Raw genomic sequence first — 18,733 nt, forward strand, 5'->3', positions numbered from 1 at the left:
ATGTTAAAACAAACAAACAGCCATGGGCTGGAGAGATGGCTCAGTGGTTAAGAGCACTGACTGCTCTTCCACAGGTCCTGAGTTCAATTCCCAGCAACCACATGTTCGCTCGTAACCATCTGTAATGGGATCTGATGCCCTCTTCTGGTGTGTCTGATGACAGCTATAGCATATATATATATATATATATATATATATATATATATATAGTCAAAATGCTTGTCTTCCCAACACTGGGGAGACAGAGAGATAGGAAGGGGCTCGCTGGGCAGCAAGCCTAGCCAGTCGTCAAGCTCCAGGCCAGTGAAGAAACCCTGTGTTGAAATACAAAATCTGCCTGAGGAAAGGCACCTGAGGTTGTCCTCTGAATTGTGTGTATGTGTGCACGTATAGTCACGCACACACATACACGCAGAGACTCCACTGCATGGGCAGACCACCGTTAACTAAGGATCACCTTGATTGCTTCAAGATTCTGGCAGCACATCTGTGGGTGGTTTTCGGTTTCTAACGCAACTGGATGAAAACCAGAGTTTTGTTTTTTAAATTCGAGTTAGGTTAAAAAAAAAAAAAGGACAAGATAGAATCTGTTGTTGATTTTTGTTTGATCTTGAATGTTTAGAACCATTTCAGAAATGGTTATGTTCTGCCTCCAATCTCATTCCCTTATGTAAGATTCAGCAGGCCTGTCTGACAAGCTGTAGAACATTCTAGATGTGGGACAGCCTCTGACTTCTCAGCGGCTGCTGTCAGCCTCCTGCAGGGGTCCACAGGCCAAGCTTGGCTCTTCATTCCTTGTCACCGTGGAGTCCTTCACACTCGAATTATTTAAGACAGGGTCTCATGTAGCCCAGGCTGGCCTGGAATTTACTGTGTAGCCAAGTATTCCTGGCCTCAATACCCCGATTCTCCCGTCTTCATCTCTTGAGGGCTGGGAATTAACAGGTGTGAGCCGCCAACACACTGATGGGGATCAAACAAAAAGCCTCAGTGGGTCTGTGCTAGGTATGCATTCTACAACTATGCCTTGCTTTGAAATGGAACTACGCCTTCCTCGGGGCAGAGAAGCTCTCTTGGCCCAGTAACCTTGCCCCACTGACATGCTTGTACATATGAACCCCTTGGCCCAGAAGGAGTTCCGTTTGGAACTCTAAGTGAGGTCAGTGGACCTGGGGAGAAAGAGCCCAGGGCTTCTCTGGGAAAGCAGAGTAGCAAAACTTCCTCAAACCTCTGTGTCTGAGATCTGGAAGTCCAGCAGATAGGGCTTTCTTAGACAGCTCAGACAGGCTCAGACAGTTCCAGGGGCTGGTGAGGAGGGCTTTGTAGCAATCAATGGAAGTCCTCTCCCAGGGCTTAGCCACCAGAGCCTGAAGCCCCACGGCCCTGGCCAGGCTCTTACCTCTTCCATTTAAATCCCAGCAGGGACTGCCCAGGGTCTATTTTTCTCCTCCTCTGCTTTATGCTAGCAGGAAAGACTTACTTGGGTGGGTGGGTGGGGGGAACGCTAGTGAGGTTGCTCAACAAGTAAGGGTATATGCCATGAACCCCAATAATCTGAGTTGGGTCCCTAAAACCCACAAAGTTAAAGGAGCGCACAGACCCTAACGTTATCCTGTGACCTCCGTACTCTCACCGTGGCTTATGTGCGCACAGGAGTACAGAGTCAGCAAATAAATCGTTTAAAAGACTTTAACGAAAAGAGAGAAAGGCCTAGGCTCCCTTATGCCATCTGCCTGGGAGTGGACACTGAGCGCTGGGGCAGAGAATGCTCTCCTGTGTGGGCTTGCCATGCTGGTAGTTGTTCTGCTTGGACCAGAGGGACCATCGCCTATACCACGTGGAGAAAGGGACTTCTGTGCTGGGTCCTAAATTGCCCCCTGGGTGCCATGGGTTGCCCAATGTGTGAGTCACTGGGAAACGTCTCCTTATAGGAGAAGCAGAGCCAAACAGAACACAGTCTTGACCCATTTTTCCAATGTCTCCCAAGAGGCAGCATGGTGTTATAGAGGGGGGGCAAGGACCCCCCCACCCCCCCGTGGTACCCAAGGGAACCATGGAAGGAGAGAGCACAAAGAACATTAGTCTGCAGGGCTACAGCGTGGCAGTACTGTGGAGGTGAAAGATGCAAGCGTTGTGTCTTTCTAAGGATATCAAGTTATTGGAGTAAACACACATGGGCAAATGCTCTCAAGCATGCACGAGCATGGGTGTGTACGTACGCACGCACACACACACACACACACACACACACACAGAGCGAGCGAGCGTGCGCACAAAGGACAGACAGATCTGTGTGCCAGTCCAGCCCCTAAGCTGCTGAGCTGTGCTTTCTGGGAAGGCCCTGTCCCCTGGTGTGCCTGGGTATGTTGCAGACAAACTCTGCTGTGAGGTTGGCATCAGGTCCCTGGGCATTCTGCCCTGCTCTGTGGCTCCTCCAAGCTGACCTGGCACATGCTGCCAGTTTCCCTTGTCCAGGGAAAGCCCTGCAGCCTGGCCCCTACCCTGGGCCAGTCAGTGCTCAGAGGAGCCTCAGCTAAGAATAACCCAGCTCTGACGTCAGGAATCTAGAAGACTGGCTGCAAGCTGCCTCCTAAGACAGCCAGGAATAGTCCACAGAGAAGCCAGACTCCCGGTTCTTCCTCAGCCTGTCTGGCAGAGGACAGCAGCCCCAAGGATGGGCACCTGTGCACCTTCTGCCTGCATCTGAGACCCTGACCAGGCTGGCAGGTAGGCTTGGCATTCAGACCCACCTAGCAGGCACACTGTGGTGGCAGTGGCCTCTGGTAGCCCACTGCAGTGATACCATACCTTGCAGAAGAATTCGCAGAGATCTGGGGGTGGGTGGTTGTTTTCTAGCAGAGGCGCAATTGCCTACAAGAAAATGAACAGCCATCAGTCAGCACGATCGGGTGGGGGTGGGGGGAGGGTGGGAGGGAGGAGTGTAGCCTGCAGAAGAGAGCTACTTGCAAAGAAATGAGAATATCCCTCTACTCTCAGCTGGGTAGAACGCCTTTTCTAAAGTACAGACCGGAGCTCCAGAGTACAGGAAGTCTCCAGGCTAGACCCACAGTGTGACATCTAACTTTAGGGGCTTCGTGCCTAGCTGGCATTTATCCATAATACCACAGCCTTCAAGCCCACAACTTCTGACTAAGCAGCAGGACATCTCATTGGGCGAACGCGATGCTATTTTCAATAAAGGATCTTGGCACCCTCGATGTTTCTAGCTCTCTGAAGAGCTGGGCTCCTGGCAGCAAATCTAAAGGATGAACATCCAGGCTGGGCAGAGTCCCGGCTGAGATTCTGATCTTGCCCCTTCCTAATAACAAGACCACTGGAACAGGTGGCCTTGTCTCAAATGACCCTTCAACCTGCCCTCCGAAAAGTGGGACCTAAAGTGTCTCTGCAAGCATCCCAACAAGTGGGGTTCCTGTCCTGTGCACCACAGAAGGCCCAGCATAGCTACAGCCCTGCCTAGCAAAATATAGGCAGCAGCCCCCTTGCACGTGACAGCCCAACAGCCTCTAAACACACTCCAGCCCATAATATAGAAGGGTGGGGTACCCCCTCACTCCTTGAGCAACTGCTTAGAAAGTGTCCCTGGGGACTGCTGTGGAACACTAGGGGCTGGCTGGTTTTAGAGGTATCACGGAAAAGACTGTCTAAAGGAGATAAGCCAAGTCCAGGAATCATCCCAGCTGCTCAGGAAGGCAAGACAGGGGAACTAGGATTGGAGGGCTGGCCTGCTTTACAGAGTGAGTTCCAGGACAGCCTGGGCAATATTATCGAGACCTTATCTTCAAATAATGAGTTACAACAGAAGAGTGCTGTCATACAGCACGGTGGTGGAGTGTTTACACAGTCTGTGTGAGGCCCTGGGTTCAATGCCAAGTCCCAGAGAGGAGTGTGGGCCAGGGATCAAAAGGTGGAGACTGTGTGTGACCAGGTACTCAAGTGGGCGGTCCTCTGAAGTAAAGTCATTTCAACAGAGTGGTCACAGGTGACACCTTCAATTTCAACTGACACAAAACCAAAGATGTTTGGAAGAAGGGGGAAAAAAAAGGTATTACCTTGTTATTCTCGTCCCATTTCTATTGCTGGGCAGTCCCAAGAAACTCAAGTCAAGGATTCCCGGCCCATTGCAAGGCAAGGTCCCGCCTCTCACCACCCGACCCCAATAAAATGATAGCATTCGCAATGGCGGTCCTTGGCAGCCTGTGCTGTCCCGTGTGGCTAGAACTGTGTAGCTTGTCCACGTGCAGGGAGTTCCTACCAATCCACTGAGAATGGGAGTCTGAGCTTGGAGAGGCAGGGGAAGTACCAGCCCAGAGTGCACAGCGAGCCGGCATCAGAACCGGATCTCAGGGCCACTCTGGTGACCTCATGTTTGGGTTACTGTTCATTCTGCGTATCACCAAGGAACGGAAGCGTCTGGGGACAATGACTATATTGAAGGGGAGACTGGGTAATGAGGGACAGCATGAAATGAAAGACAGCGGTAAGCCTCCTAGTGACCTGAGCAGCCAGGACACCCTTTCCTCTGCCTCCTGGAAGCAGACTGTACCCAGTTCTCTACTCCAGGGCCAGGCGACCCAGAATGGCCCTGCTGGTTAAACAAAGGAAGGTTTCAGGCCACAGTGGCAGCAACAGGATGGGAGGTCCCTTCTCTGCTCATGAGGCACTTCCCTAGCTCTACTCGGGTACCAGTGCAGGGCAGGGTGTGGTCCCCTTGGGTTGGGTCCCTCTAGTTCCTATCAGGCCTCCTTTCTAATGGATGTGAATTATATTGTGGGGTGGGGAGAGCTAGTTTGGCATTGACAGCAGCTGTCAAGGGTCCTATCCAAGTCATCCCTTCACTGATCCTTAGGCCCACAGGGACAGATAAAGAGACAGTGGGTCAGGGACTCCTCCAGGCCTTTGCTGGTCATAAAGTGATGACTGTATTCAAGCACATTGATAGAAACCAATACGCGGGCTTCCATTTTTGTGGAATCTTTCTGGAAGCTGTGCCCTTGGCTTGGCGTGTTAGATAGGACGGCTCATGGAGAATCCTGAGCAGCCCATGAGAAAAGAACCAAACTGGCATTTTGCAGACCCTGGAGCATTGAAGCCACCGGACCGGAAAGATCAGCAGTTCAAGAAAAATAACAAGCACATCCAATCGGAAGCCCTCGGGTCGCCATGAATGCCGTTCATAGAATCATGAACTTAAAAACACGGCTAGACCTGGCGAGGTGCTTGCAGAGTTAAGGGATTGCTGTGCAATCTTGGTGACCCAACTTTGGTCCCAGGACCCCATACAGAAGGGACAACTGAATTGGTTCTATGGGGTTGTCTGTTGATCTACACACACACACACTAAGTAAATAAACACTGAGAGGTTTTGGTCATTATTTTGGTAACTCAGTGAATGGCATGATGTCAAAAGGCATTTTTTTTTTTTTTTTTTTTTTGAGACAGGGTTTCTCTGTGTAGCCCTGGCTGTCCTGGAACTCACTTTGTAGACCAGGCTGGCCTTGAACTCAGAAATCCGCCTGCCTCTGCCTCCCAAGTGCTGGGATTAAAGGCATGCGCCACCACACCCGGCCCAAAAGGCATCTTTATAAAGTAGGACTCGTGAAGGTGAACTAGCCCTAAGGGGTACCTGGTACACATCAAGATACTTCTGTCCCAAGGGCCTCTAGGGAGTAATGGCCAGAGAGGAAGGATGTTATACTCTGCCAATGCCAAGGTACCTTCAAAATGAGGATGTGCTTGTCGCTATGAAGAAGGAGAGGCACTTGAGCAAGGATTTCACAGAAAGCCCTGGAAGGTTCTCTAGGTGACACTGACAGGCAAGGTGACAGATGTGGAACACGCCCTTTGTTACCCTGCTCATGAAGAACAAGACCCAGGGCAGAAGCTGTTGCTATGGATGAACAATCTCCATGGAGGAAGGTAACGGGGGAAGGCAAGCTCACCTTCCTTTTTTCAGTTCTAAGGCTAGACAATCTAGGTGTCACCCACACTAGCTGGAGGTGAAGCTCGAATACCGAGCCACTTCCCCAGCCCCTCATTAGGGGATAAAAGGCAGAGGATCTCCCACTGAACCAATCTTGCAGCCCCTGTGTAATTTCCAGAAAGGGTCTCACTAAGGGGGCTGGGGCTGGGGCTGGACCTGGACTCATTCTGTAGACCTGGTAGGCTTTGAAGTTGTGAGCCTCCTAGGTACCTAGGAGAACACACCTGTGCCAGTAGGCGTGGCTCAAAACCTCAACAACAACAACAACCACAATGAAATACCAGTAATGGCAAAGCTAAGTCAGAGTTTCCTCCATAGACATCTCATCTGTGTATTCAACAACCACGGCCCAGAATTATTTGGAAAACAAAACAAAACAAAAAAATAAATAAAACAAAACACAAAACATCAACAACAATAACCTATCTCTGGACTTCTCCTGCTAGTGTTCCTGAGGCTCTACCACGTGACAGCCGGCACCTGTTCACATTGTACCAGATGACCTATCCTCTATAGATGCGGTAATGCACACGGGAGGATGTGTAGAAGCTATGGGTCAATACAGCCTGTCTTCCAGAGCCTTAGACACTTGTAGAGTCTGACACCACAACCACGGGTCCTGAAGGGCATTTTTCTTTTTTAATTTATTTTGGTGGTGCTGGGAATTGAACCCAGGACCTTGCACTTGACACCTAGGTGTCCCAGATATCAGACATTGTCTTGTATAACTGTGCACCGTGTGAGTGCCTGGAGCTAGGGACGGTTATTAACCGCCATGGGTGCTCCACCAGGGTAACTCTTAGCTGCTGAACCATCTCTCCAGCCCAGGGACAAGTGTTCTTAATAATACTAAAATTTCTGCAAGTGGGCTGAAGAGATGGCTCAGCCATTAAGAGTGCTGGCTGCTCTTGCAGAGGGCTTGGTGCAGTTCCCAGCACCAACATGGCGGCTCCAACCATCTCTATCTCCAGTTCTAGAGGAACCAATGGGCTCCTCTGACTTCAAATGGCACTTCTGGCACACGGTATACAGACATATATGGAGGCAAAACACCCACACACATGAAATAATAATACTTTTTTTCTTCAGTCCTTCTAGTAATTGACATAGCCAGGTCTAGATTCTCTGAGCTTAAACCCATGCTAGCATTAAGTCTGCTTTCTCTGCCATCACGGGAAGTGGGCCTGTCCTGGGTGTGTGTGCCAGCCCATGTGCCTCTGCTGGTACCCAAGTAGTACCCACTGATGCTATGGCTTGGGGATCTGGCTGGTGGAATGAGAAAAGCTCACTCAAGTTCCGATAGAAAAGTCTGTATACAAAGAACCTAGTGCTGTTACAGGGGACCGACTGTCAATAGGTTAACTAGGAGGACACACTCCAGGCTGGAGAGGGGAGGCTCCAGCAGATGTGGTAAGGATGTGATTCCCTCATGATGGTGGTTATAGGTAGTGAGAGGATTGCTGGGAGGAGGGGGGAGACCTGAGCCGGGGGGGGGGGGATAAGGATGGGTCTTAATGTGGCCACTTTAGCTAGGATCCTCAGAACAAACTTCTCCCTAGGGCTTGTATGACAGAGCTTCTTCCTTCCTCTAGGCCATGATGTCCAGTAGGACCTGCGGACACAACATCCTCTGTAATTCTCAGACTGGCACTGACCCGGAGGGTTTCACCGCTGCCTTGTGCAAACACAGGTCCATCCTTTAACAGACTTTCCTCAGGTGACACGCCCCCATCCTTCACACTGCCAGGTCCTGGAAGCACCCTGCTGTCATTTCCTCTTAGCCCCACCCCTACCCTGGCAGAAGAGACCCACTGCCTCTACTCTGTGCTCTTCTGCCACCCAGAACCACCCCTGCCCTTGACGGGAAGATCATGACTGACCTGCTGGGGCCCGGGAATTGACAAAGTTAAGTCCTCAATGGCAGGGCTGGCGTCTGGTGGCCACGGGCTGTGAGTTTTGCTTACTTGTGCTAACTCATTGATAGGATACCAGGAGGAGGTGCTGGAGCACCCAGATTGGCTTACCCCATCTTGTCAAGAGTAGTCTAAGGCACCGGGTGCTGGGCTAACAGAGGAGGCTTTACTGACCCCACTAAGCTTCAAAACGCCAGCAGCTCACCTCTTGGTGCGAACACAGGGGCCTAACTCAGCTCGATGAACCCCGGGGCACTGGAACTGGCATGTTAGCCCCAAGCCACAGCCCCTCCTCACAGTCTCACCCTGGTCTCTCCAGAACAGGGTCCCACTCCATCTCTACTTCTGGCTCTATTTCCCAGCTTCCTGTTCGCGTGTGCTTTAGGCTCCAGCATCACCGAAGCATCCACAGTGCGCACCGTGTGGCTTTAACCTCGGCGCCTTTGAATAAATGGTTTGCTCTTCCCTGGGTGCCTTTACACATCTGGCAAACTCCGATTGATGCCTCAAAGCCCAGCTCAGTCAGATGTCACCACCCCTGGGAAGCTCTCTCTCTCGCCCTGCCTCCCGGGTTCTGTCACTGTGCGCTATATACCTCTATGGTGCAGTGAGTGCAACTTGTCTTCCCACAGCCGATGAGCTCAGGGCAGCAGGGGCCGTTTCTACCATATGTGGACTCAGGCAAGAGCCGGACAGACAAGACACGTCATCAGTCTCTACCACTGTCTGCATAGCCTTCTGCGCTCTGCGAAAAATGGAGGACTCCCTGTACCAGCAGGGTTTCTCCTTCTCTGACCTTGTCTGAGTAGTCTAGATCCCCATCCCCACCAACACAACACCTCTGCCTGTGGAACGTCGCATAGCCTTGGTGAGATTACAGGGCCAGCTTCCTTTCTCCCAATAAGAGCCCATTCAGCTAGCAGCATCTGGGATTCTTGAAGTGCCTCAAGCTAATGGAGGCACCTCAGGCACCTGGGCCTCAGGCAATGACCTTTGCCCATCCTGGATATTCCTAATCACCTTTTCCCAAAATATATAACCCTTGATTCACCCAAGAACAGCGGATCTGTCTCCCCAAAGCTGTTCCCAGTGTGTTGTTGTTATTACTCTTTGTACTCATGGGCCTTCTTGAAACCCAGTTCATGAGCTGCACCCTACATCCTCGTGGGCCAGTGACCAACAACCCCAGGAAGAAGGGAGACCCACAACCGGTGCAATCCCATGTCTCTCTTTCCCGTTAAGTGTCTCAGAGCTTAAAATTGTCCAGGAAAAATATTTCACGCCCAAAGGTGCTTAGAACACTGTTGAATTCTGAGAAAGACTAGCCTACAGTATGTACCAGAGGGGTGTAATCCTGGTTTTATGCAGTGGATTAATTAGGGGCAAGAAAGAGCAAGTTTACCTGCCCAGTGTCAGGGCAATGGAGACCTGCTTGCAGTGAACCCCAAAGACTGATTGATCATCACGGTCACACTGCTGGGTAGCTGGGCTCTGCGGTGAAGGGTGGGGGTGGGCCGCCAGCTAAGTGACTCAAGCCCTGTGGCTCTGGGAAGAATCTTGGTCTGGGCACCAGGCTGGGACTTGGGGCGGAGGGTCGGGGATGTCTGGCAACTTACCACAATGATGTTCTCGTGCTCCTGAGTGGTCAGGTTTGTGTTCTAAAGAATTGGGCGGAGAAAGAAGGAAAACACAATCAACAAAAATGGGCATTCGATCCCAGGGATCCAGAGCACTACGGACTGTTTCCAGTGCTCCCAACCCTCACACCCATCCACATGCAGTGATCAATTTCTTCACTCAACATACCAGGGCAACTCTGGGACGGGGCAGGAAAGTGGCTTGTTATCGTTAACTCTCAACTTAACCCAGCCCAGACTGTCCTGTGGGCATGTCCGTAAGGGACTATCGAGATTTGATTGTTGATTGGTGCAGGAGGGCACAGCCCACTATGAGCGGCACCATGCCCTACCCAGCTGGTCTTGAGGTGTAGAAGAGAGCTGAGTATGAGCTGGCCAACAGCTGTCCTCCATGGTGTTTGCTTCAAGTTCCTGCCCTGACTTCCCTCAGTGACTGACTCTGACTGGAAATAAACTCCTTCATTTCCCAAGTTACTTTTGGTCAGGGTGGCTTTTCTTTTTCTTTTTCTTCACAACAGAAAGGAAATCAGAACAGAGAGTAGAAGGGAAACTGAGCTTCCCACCCACGCCTCACAGCTCGGAAGCCCAGGGTGACTCATGTCTTGTTGAGACTCCGTTACTACTTTGGCAAATGGGGGTTCTAATACTGGCATCTCCTGGGACCATGGTCTGAGGATTCTGACGGAGTTTTAACAACACTCCTTAGAACCAGAGGGCAGGCTCATAACACAAAGAAATCAGACCTTTTGTGAGCTCACATTCGGTGCCGGGTAAACCTTTTATTTTAGATCCATGGTATTTTAGTGGTTCTCAAGGTAAGCTCCCAAGGAACACGGGTGTACCACGAGTGCCCCTCCGATGTTCCAGCTAAATGCGCATCTGAGCAACAGACCTCTAAAACAAAACTAGGTTAATAAACTTGTTTTGTGGTTTTTTTTTCTCTCCTCCTGGATCTGGAATCTGTTCAACGGACTGTATTACTGCCTTCCTGTGAGCGTGTGAAGAAATGGCAAGAAGCATGGGAAATTTCAAAGCACTTGTTGATCTCTTTGACTCCAGGCTACGGTGTCTCTTCTGACGGACCCAGGCTGTCACTGGAGTCTACTTGCATTTCGTAACAGCCACATTTGGAGCTGAGAGCAACTCCTGATTTGATCAGAGCTGGCCCAATGTGGGGACCTTGCCCCTCCCATCACAACAGGCCAATGAGAGTAGGAGCATTGAGCAGCTCTGCACTAGCTAAGGCCAAAGGACACCTGACTTGGCCCCAGTGATGTGGGGTACAGGAAATGGAGGCAAAGGATCTAAGCACCTAGCAGGGGCCTCCCACCATCCTGAGGATAAAGTACAAATAGAGCACGCTTCTTTGACTATAATACCGTTTTCCTTCCGTGGGACCTGTTTCTAGAGGACTCTTAAAAATGCTAGTCACTTTGAGTCACGGCAGATGAAAGCCAGCTCTGCTCTTCCCTTATGGTGGCAGTGAGCTTTTAGAGCTTCAAACAATTTGTTTCCCACTCGGTACACCAATTACATTTCATTTTTTACTTTGAAAACTTTCTCTGCTACGTCCATCCATCCATCCATCCATCCATCCATCCATCCATCCATCGAGCTTTTAGAGCTTCAAACAATTTGCTTTCCACTTGATGCACTGATTCTGTTTCGTTTTTTTTCACTTTGAAAACTTTCTCTGCAATATCTGTTCATCCATCTATCTATCTATCTCTCCATCCATCCATCCATCCATCCTCCCACCCACCCACCCATCCATCTAGTACATGGGATGCACCCATGTCAAAGCCAATCAGGTGGCAGTCAGAGGACAATCCACAGGATTTGTTTTTCTCTTTCTGCCCTGTGGATTCTGGGGACTTAACTTGGGTCATCAGGCTGGGCCACAAAAGCCTTTATCCCTCTGCACTGTGTCACCAGCCCCTGCTTTATGACGACAGGTTTATTTTCTTGACAACCTGCTAACTGATTGAGTTACTTGGAGCTGATCACAGAGCAGCCACTGACCCGATCCACAAGGAAACGGTGTTGAAGTGGGGACCTGAACCTCCGCCTGGCCTGAGTCCAAAGCTTTTATTTCTTTACGGAGTTATATCATCCAACCCTGGGGCAGTTCCCTATGCTGGGCTGTGTGGGCACCCAGGCATCTCTCTGAGAAGCCCCTGTTGTGAACATCCTGCTTGCTGGACAGGAAGATGTCTCCCCTGCATTGGACTTTGTTGGTTTGGGGTTTTTAAAAGATGTATTTATTCTATGTATATCAGTGTTTTGTCTGCATGCATGCAGCTGAGAGCTGCTGCTTAGGGGCTGGGAACTGAACCTGGGTCCTCTGTAAAAGTAGTAAGTACTCTTAACCACGGAGGCATCCTGAACCATCTCTCTTTTGTTTGATTTTTTCCCCCCAGACACAGTCTCATGTACCCCAGACTGGCTAGGAATTCACTATGTCACCAAGGACAATACTTAATTCTTGATCTTTGGCCACCACCTCTCAAGAATTGGGATTACAGATGTGCCCTACCTCAGCCAGCTGTCTCTCTAATCTACGCCTATGAAGGCATCAATGTCTCAGAATGTGAGCCTAGCTAACGGGTGAGCCTGGGGGCGGCCCCTAGCTGGCTACATAGTTCAGTGTCTTTACAAAGCTACTAACTGCTTATGATAGCTAATCTTCACTAGCAACTTGGTAGAATCTAAAATCACCATGGAAACACAAACCTGGACTTCTCGGTGAGAGATTTTCTAAATGTGGGTTAATTGAGGTAAGAGGACCCACACCCTAAATGGGCAGCACCATCTCTGGGATGGGAAAGAGGGCCTACCACAGGCCAATAGTAGAGATCTTCTACCTTCCTGGGGACAGTCCATTATGCTGAAACTGAAGGGCTGGACAATGTCACATCCAGATGCAAGAGTCAGACAGCCCTGGAGTAAAGGTTCTAGGCTAGTATGGACTTGTCTTTTGCATCCCTGGGTTGTTTCTTTATGAGTGAGGACAGCAAGGTCTCATATTGGGTGGAATGTGTACCAAAAGGAGGTCCTTGCTGCTACATCTGCCCCTCCGTGAATTCACCTTCTAAATGTGAGCCAAGACAAACACTTCTTGAAGTCCGACCAAGGTAAAATGCAAAGATTGGAAATCTATCTGCCTGGCTTCTCAAGGGTGAGCCTCCTTTCCTACTCTGGGTAAAAAGCCTGAAGTCAGGGCTGGGAACTGGGCAGATGGCCTGAGATTTTGAGCCTTGACTACAATTCACACCAACACACGGCCAGCCCTCTACAGAGCGAAGCTCTCCCCCAGCTATGTATCCACCCTGCTTGTCTGTCTGCTAGCCAGCTCTTCCAGGGGAAGGACTCCCAGCACTCTACATCAAAGAGGATCCGAGTCTCAGGGCCACAAGATGGTGGCCAGCCTCGGACAGCATCGAAGGGATGATGGGAACATGCGGGAGCTTGCACAGGAGTGCACTGGGACATAGGGGATGGAACTCTCCAGAGATGGGGAATGGAGACATCACTTGGGTGGTGACTGTGACTATTTTAAATAGAGAGGCAGCAACCCTGGCATCCCCAGCGGCCAGCCAGGCACATAAACGAGATCAGTGTGGCTATTTAGGGTGCAAGACACCGTGCAGAGGGCAGCACACAGATCCCAGGGGGTGACAGTGAGGTTTGGGACTATCCCCATCCCCCCCCCCAACTCACTTGTGGCTGACTCAATTCCTCTCCGTTCCTGCTGTAGCCCTGATGGAACATGGGCTACAGGAAGTCAGGGATCAGTGTTACTATCCCACCCATAACCATTAGCAACCGGCACACACTCTAGCACAAGGCTGCCTGGCCAAGTGGATGGTGCCGGCCTTTCCCTGGACAGGATGCTAAGTAACAGTAGCTGCCCCAACGTAGCCAGATTTTTTCCATCTTTAAAGAGAACCTGGAAACGGCCATTGTGCTGAAGTCCAATTACTTTTCTTTTCTTTTTTTTTTTTTTTTTTTACCTTTTTGCCTTGTTCTATTGTTTGACAGTTTCATATATATGCGACAATTTCCTGCCGCCACCTGCATCATGCACACGAAGTACATTTCTTTTTTTTTTTTTAAACCTCCAGCAAGGCAAACGATGCGTACGGCGGAGAGTGCGTGGGACAGAAAGCTGACAAGGACTTAACAAAACCAGAACAAGATGCTGCCCCAGCTAGACAGAGCAGAATGGAAGGGTTCATCTAGGGCAGTGGTTCTCAACCTGTGGGGCTTGACCCCTAGAGGAGGAGGGGGGTCACCAAATAGACCTCTCACAGGGGTCACCTAAGACCACTAGAAAACAGATGTTTACATTGTGATTCAGAACAGTGAAACTACAGTTAAGAAATAGCAATGAAAATAACTGAATGGCTGTGAGGGGTAGTGGGGGGTTGTCACCATAACATGGGGGACTGTATTAAAGGGTCCAAGTGTCAGGAAGGGTGAGACCCACTGCTTTGGGGCTTTAGAGGTCTACAGAGTTGGCACTTGACCCTGAGAGTTGCAGCGGCTGCTGTCAGAGCCACTATCCAAGATGTGCGTTTAACCTAGGGCTTAGCAAAAGTGACAGTCCCCTAAGCCTCCAGACAAGTTTGGAGGCCAACTAGAACCAGCAAGCTTGGTGAGAAACACTGGCTTCCTTGGTAACCACTGCAGGATGGCACACCACGGGTAAGTAGATCTCTCCTGCTCACTCAGATGGGGCTGAATACAAGATGGAAGAGAAAACAGACAACCTAGAGAATGGGGGGTGGGGGGCGCTCGTCCAGCCGGGGGAGGGGGGTGTGCATCTTACCTCCGAGAGCAGTTTTGAGACGATTTCCAGCGGAGCCTGGTTGATAGAATCATCCTGCAGAGGCGACGTGAGGGCCATGTCCACCAGGGTCCGTATCTCCTTCAAGACAACCTCCCAGCGGCTCGGGTTACTCAGGACTTTCTTGTATTTGTAAATCTTTTTCTGGGTGGAGAGAGAGAGAGAGGGGGGGAGGGGGAGAGCGGAGGTAATGCATCACTGACCACTTGAGATGACCAAAGGACGTCTCTGGCCGGGGTGAAAAGGGCCTGGGAAGTTGTCAACCTGGCCTGAGCTTTCCCCAAAAGGAAATGGATACATGAAGAAAGGAACAGACTCCATCCAAGGTCAAGGGTGCGTCTGCAGACAGGCAGGCTCCGAACGAACACCACCCCGCCGGAACGGAACGGAACGGCAGTTTCCCGCCCTGTTCCCAATGACACATAAAAAGGAATTAGGAAACTGTTTTTTTTTTTTTTTTTACGTGGGGTCCTCGGCCAAACTCAGTCCCCAAGTCGCCAAGCACAGTAAGAACGGGAATGTTCCCGGCCCACAGAAGGCTTTCTGTGAGCCAAGTTTCTTCTGCCTAGGTGGATCCTATGAGGTCTCCTGGCAAGTGCCATTCAGACAAAGAGCTGGATGGTCAGGATGAAGGCCAGAATTCAGCTGCAGCCCAGGTAGGGAGCAAGCCCAGGAGGAAACCAGGCGAGGAAAACAGAGGCATGCTCACCTCGCTCAGTGGTGCCTCCAAACCCGAATGGAGGGCAGGGCTGTGGCCTCCTGGATTTGAGGCACCCGTCTTAGTTCCGCCTCTCTGACATCATGGAAACAGAGTCCATGGAGGGCGGCGGTCCAAGCCAAGCGCTCCCCTCCCGTCTCTGTCTCTGTGGCTGCCTGCCTGGCCCCATGCTGCCCCGGCTTGCTGGGACTCTCAACAGAATGAACTTCATCACTTAAATGCCTCGCTCCTGCGGGATCTTAAAAGTCAGGGCATCCCATGCCAGCAGCTAGCGGAGGTAACATGCCACAACCTCTGAGTCAAACACTGAAGGAGGAGAGGGGGAAAGAGAAAGGGAGGGGTCCTCGCTGATAACCCAGGCTCAACCTGAAGGCCACTGGGGTCTTCCTGGGACATTTCTGAATTAAGAATTATACAATGGTTTTATGACCCGGGCTCAAAAGGAAGTATCTGGAGGGCATATCCCAGCCCAAACGGATGGAGATGGAACCAGGGTAAGAATGACTCCTATGTCCCACATCTCTAGGCAGAGAAATTCGTCCCAGTCTCAGAGGGACCCATGTCAATCTTAGGTCCTCACAGTTCATTTTCTTTATGAGGTCTCTCTCTCTCTCTCTCTCTCTCACACACACCCACACACACACACACACACACAACCACAGCCCAGAGAGCAGAGCCAACATGAATGAAGCTCTGACACGTAATTTGTCTCTCTGGACACAAAAAGCACACCCGCCTCTTATCATGCACTCTCTGCTTTCCTGGTGCTACCTGTATCGTATGCATAAAACTTGTATCTATAAGGTATCTTTCTGTCTTGTTGCAGTAGGGTGTCAAGCAACCCAGGGTGGTGTGGAACTTGATGTGCCATCCATGTGCCTCCAACCTCCCAAGTGCTGGGATTACAGGCGAGCTCCAGCGCACCCACCTCCCAGTGGTGTTTTTAAATTCTCCCCTCTCATCCCTTTCTTCCCTCGAGTTCCTTCACTGGCCCACCAGTCCCACCCCCAGCCCCTTCTCTCTTGACCTCACGGCTCTGTGCTAGAGCCTCCGTTTTCCACAGCACTCCTTGACCCACCGAGGCTGGCACCGGCTACAGCACAGAGGGTGGAAGAGAACCGGACCAGGTATAGATTTGTACATTCTGAGGACAGAAGAGGCATGGCAAGTTCCACTGGGGCAGAGCACTCCTGTGACCATTAAATTGGCTGCGCTGACGAAGAGGGCGCTCAGGAGTGTGTCCCTAGCTCCCTTACTTCAATGACAAAATACACCCTGATCCAAACAGGCTGCTTTGAACCCATCACTCGTGCCTTTTTGGCTGCTGGTGACTGACCCCCCCACCTCTGCCCTCTGAGCTCCGGTCTCCGGTCTCAGGGATTTCAATGTGTACTAGAGAACCACGTCCTTGTCAAAAGATCATTATTTGTTTATTTATTTATTTTAATTTTACCACGATCACCAGGACAACGCATCCTCAGGGCAAACCCACAGAAGATTCCCCTTGTGCTCCGTGGAAGCTCTCAACGTGGCACCATTTTGGTGGCCAGCTGCAAGCTATTATGTTTGGAAGAATTACTTATTCCTCTAAAGATGATAGGCATTCATTTAAAAAAAAATTGAAACCATACTGAAAAGCACAAAGAGGAGAGAGAAGAAGAAGAAAGAAAGAAAAAAAACCTCAAAAATCCTATAATCCAGAAATAGCCACCGTTAATATATGCGGCAAACATGGCTCTGCTCCCCCACCCCATGTAAACTCTGCAAACATGGTTGGCTGTGGTGGCACATGCTGCAACCCAATACTCATCTGGGCACCAGAGACCATGGCTCAGCCAGGAAAATGCCTGCAGGGCGAGCATGAAGACCTGAGCTCAGATCCGCACCACATAGAAAAGCTAAGCGTGGTGCTATGTGCCTATGAGCCCAGCACTGGAGAGGTAGAGACAGAAGGGTCCTTGGGGCTCTCTGGCCAGCTAGTCTTAGCTGGATCAGTGAACTCCAGCCACAGGGAGAGATCCTGTCTCAAACACACAGGAAGTAACTAAGAGAGACACCAAACTCTGACACTCACACTCATTCCCCCTCTCCTCAATACACATACACACACACACACACACACACACACACAGCATACTGATACACTCAAAGCCGTCATGGGCTACAAAAAGAGACCCTATTTCAAACAAGACCTCTGCAAAACACAACCAGCCTTACGAGGTAGGCGGCCAGGATGGTTCTAAGAACAGATGCCAAAGGGCGGGGATTCTCAACCTGTGGGTCACAACCCCCTTGGGAGTCAAACCACCCTTTCAGAGATGATGATATATCAGATATCCCACACATCAGATATTTACATTATGACTCATCCTAGTAGCAACATTACAATTAGGAAGTAGCAGTGAAATAATTCTATAATGGGTGTTCAGGGGTCACCACAACATGAGAACTGGATTAAAGGGGTGCAGCATTAGGTAGGCTGAGAACCACTACCATTGATACAGACAGGAAGGGAGTTAGAGGCAAGCAGGACCTATCTATCTTCAGTGCCTGAGCAAAGTAGCTTCAGAGACCAATTCTTTGCCTTCGGTGACCTGGCCTTGGTACTGACCGAGGGTCCCCCTCTTGGAGCTGAGGGATGACTGTTGTATAATCAGGACACCTGCTTCAGAGACACGATGCCAAGACTGGGACAGGGGTTAACATTCACTTAACATCAGCTAGGGGCAGGTACAGTGTTAGCTAGGTTCTGATGAGCACTGTTGTAAAACCCCAGGAGCTGGAGTCTTAGGCCAAGGTTAGACCACCCTTTGAGCAGCCTCTCAGCCACAGGGACTGAGTTCAAATAACTTCTGATTGGCAGATTGATAAAAAGGAACAGAGCAGAGACTGAGAAAGAGATGAGGAGACCTTTATCCTCCGTGGCCATCTGAAGGCAAGATGGTTCTCCAACAGTTCGATTGGAGTCGCCCGGGGAAGTTCTGCCGGGGTTCTCATTCTTGCGTCATCTGCGCTAACGGCCACAGTCTGATCTAGAAACACGGGCCAAACAAGAGCCAACAGTGTTTCCACCAGCACACAAAGGACACAGTGGCTGGAGAGAGAGATGGCTCAGCGGTTAAGAGCACTGACAGCTCTTCCAGAGGTTCTGAGTTCAATTCCCAGCAACCACATATTGGCTCATAACCATCTGTAATGGGATCTGATGCTCTCTTCTGGTGTGTCTGAAGACAGATACAGTGTACTCATAAATCAATCAATCAATCAATTGATCAATCTTTTTTTTTTAATTTAAAAACCCAAAACTTTAGGACCTTGTGGGGTGCAGGGGTTGTGGGGGTTAGGTGGGTACCTTCTACCCTGATGATATGGAAACCTGACAATGTCATCTATGCGGACAGCAGAAAGTCAGTGCTACTGGGGACTCTCAGACACAGGCAGGCTCACCTGGAATACAGGAGCACAGGTCTGCAGGCTCCCTTTATTCTAACACCTCTGTATGCCCAAGCCGAGATGTTCTCAAGGCTATAAGCATTCAGGACACTACTCCATGGTGCCCATGGTAAGCAGACATAGCATCTGCTGCGGGACTGCTGGAATCCTGATTCACAACAC

At 50.4% G+C, this 18,733-nt stretch overlaps 1 protein-coding gene across 3 annotated transcripts in view; it reads right to left on the minus strand.

Moving 5' to 3' along the window:
* Positions 1–18,733, minus strand: part of Cmip (c-Maf inducing protein) — a 207,695-nt gene that overhangs the window by 36,631 nt on the left and 152,331 nt on the right. For all 3 annotated transcript variants that reach the window (XM_021169931.3, XM_021169932.3, XM_085843551.1), the window contains 3 exons: positions 14,383–14,544; positions 9,531–9,572; positions 2,809–2,871 (listed from right to left, as the gene is read on the minus strand). In XM_021169931.3, coding sequence (XP_021025590.1) covers positions 2,809–2,871; positions 9,531–9,572; positions 14,383–14,544 — 267 coding nt within the window. The remainder of the gene's footprint in view (positions 1–2,808; positions 2,872–9,530; positions 9,573–14,382; positions 14,545–18,733) is intronic.

Source organism: Mus caroli, unplaced genomic scaffold (genome assembly GCF_978045245.1).
Source record: "Mus caroli unplaced genomic scaffold, Mus_caroli_1 scaffold_10, whole genome shotgun sequence".
Taxonomy (NCBI): domain Eukaryota; kingdom Metazoa; phylum Chordata; class Mammalia; order Rodentia; family Muridae; genus Mus; species Mus caroli.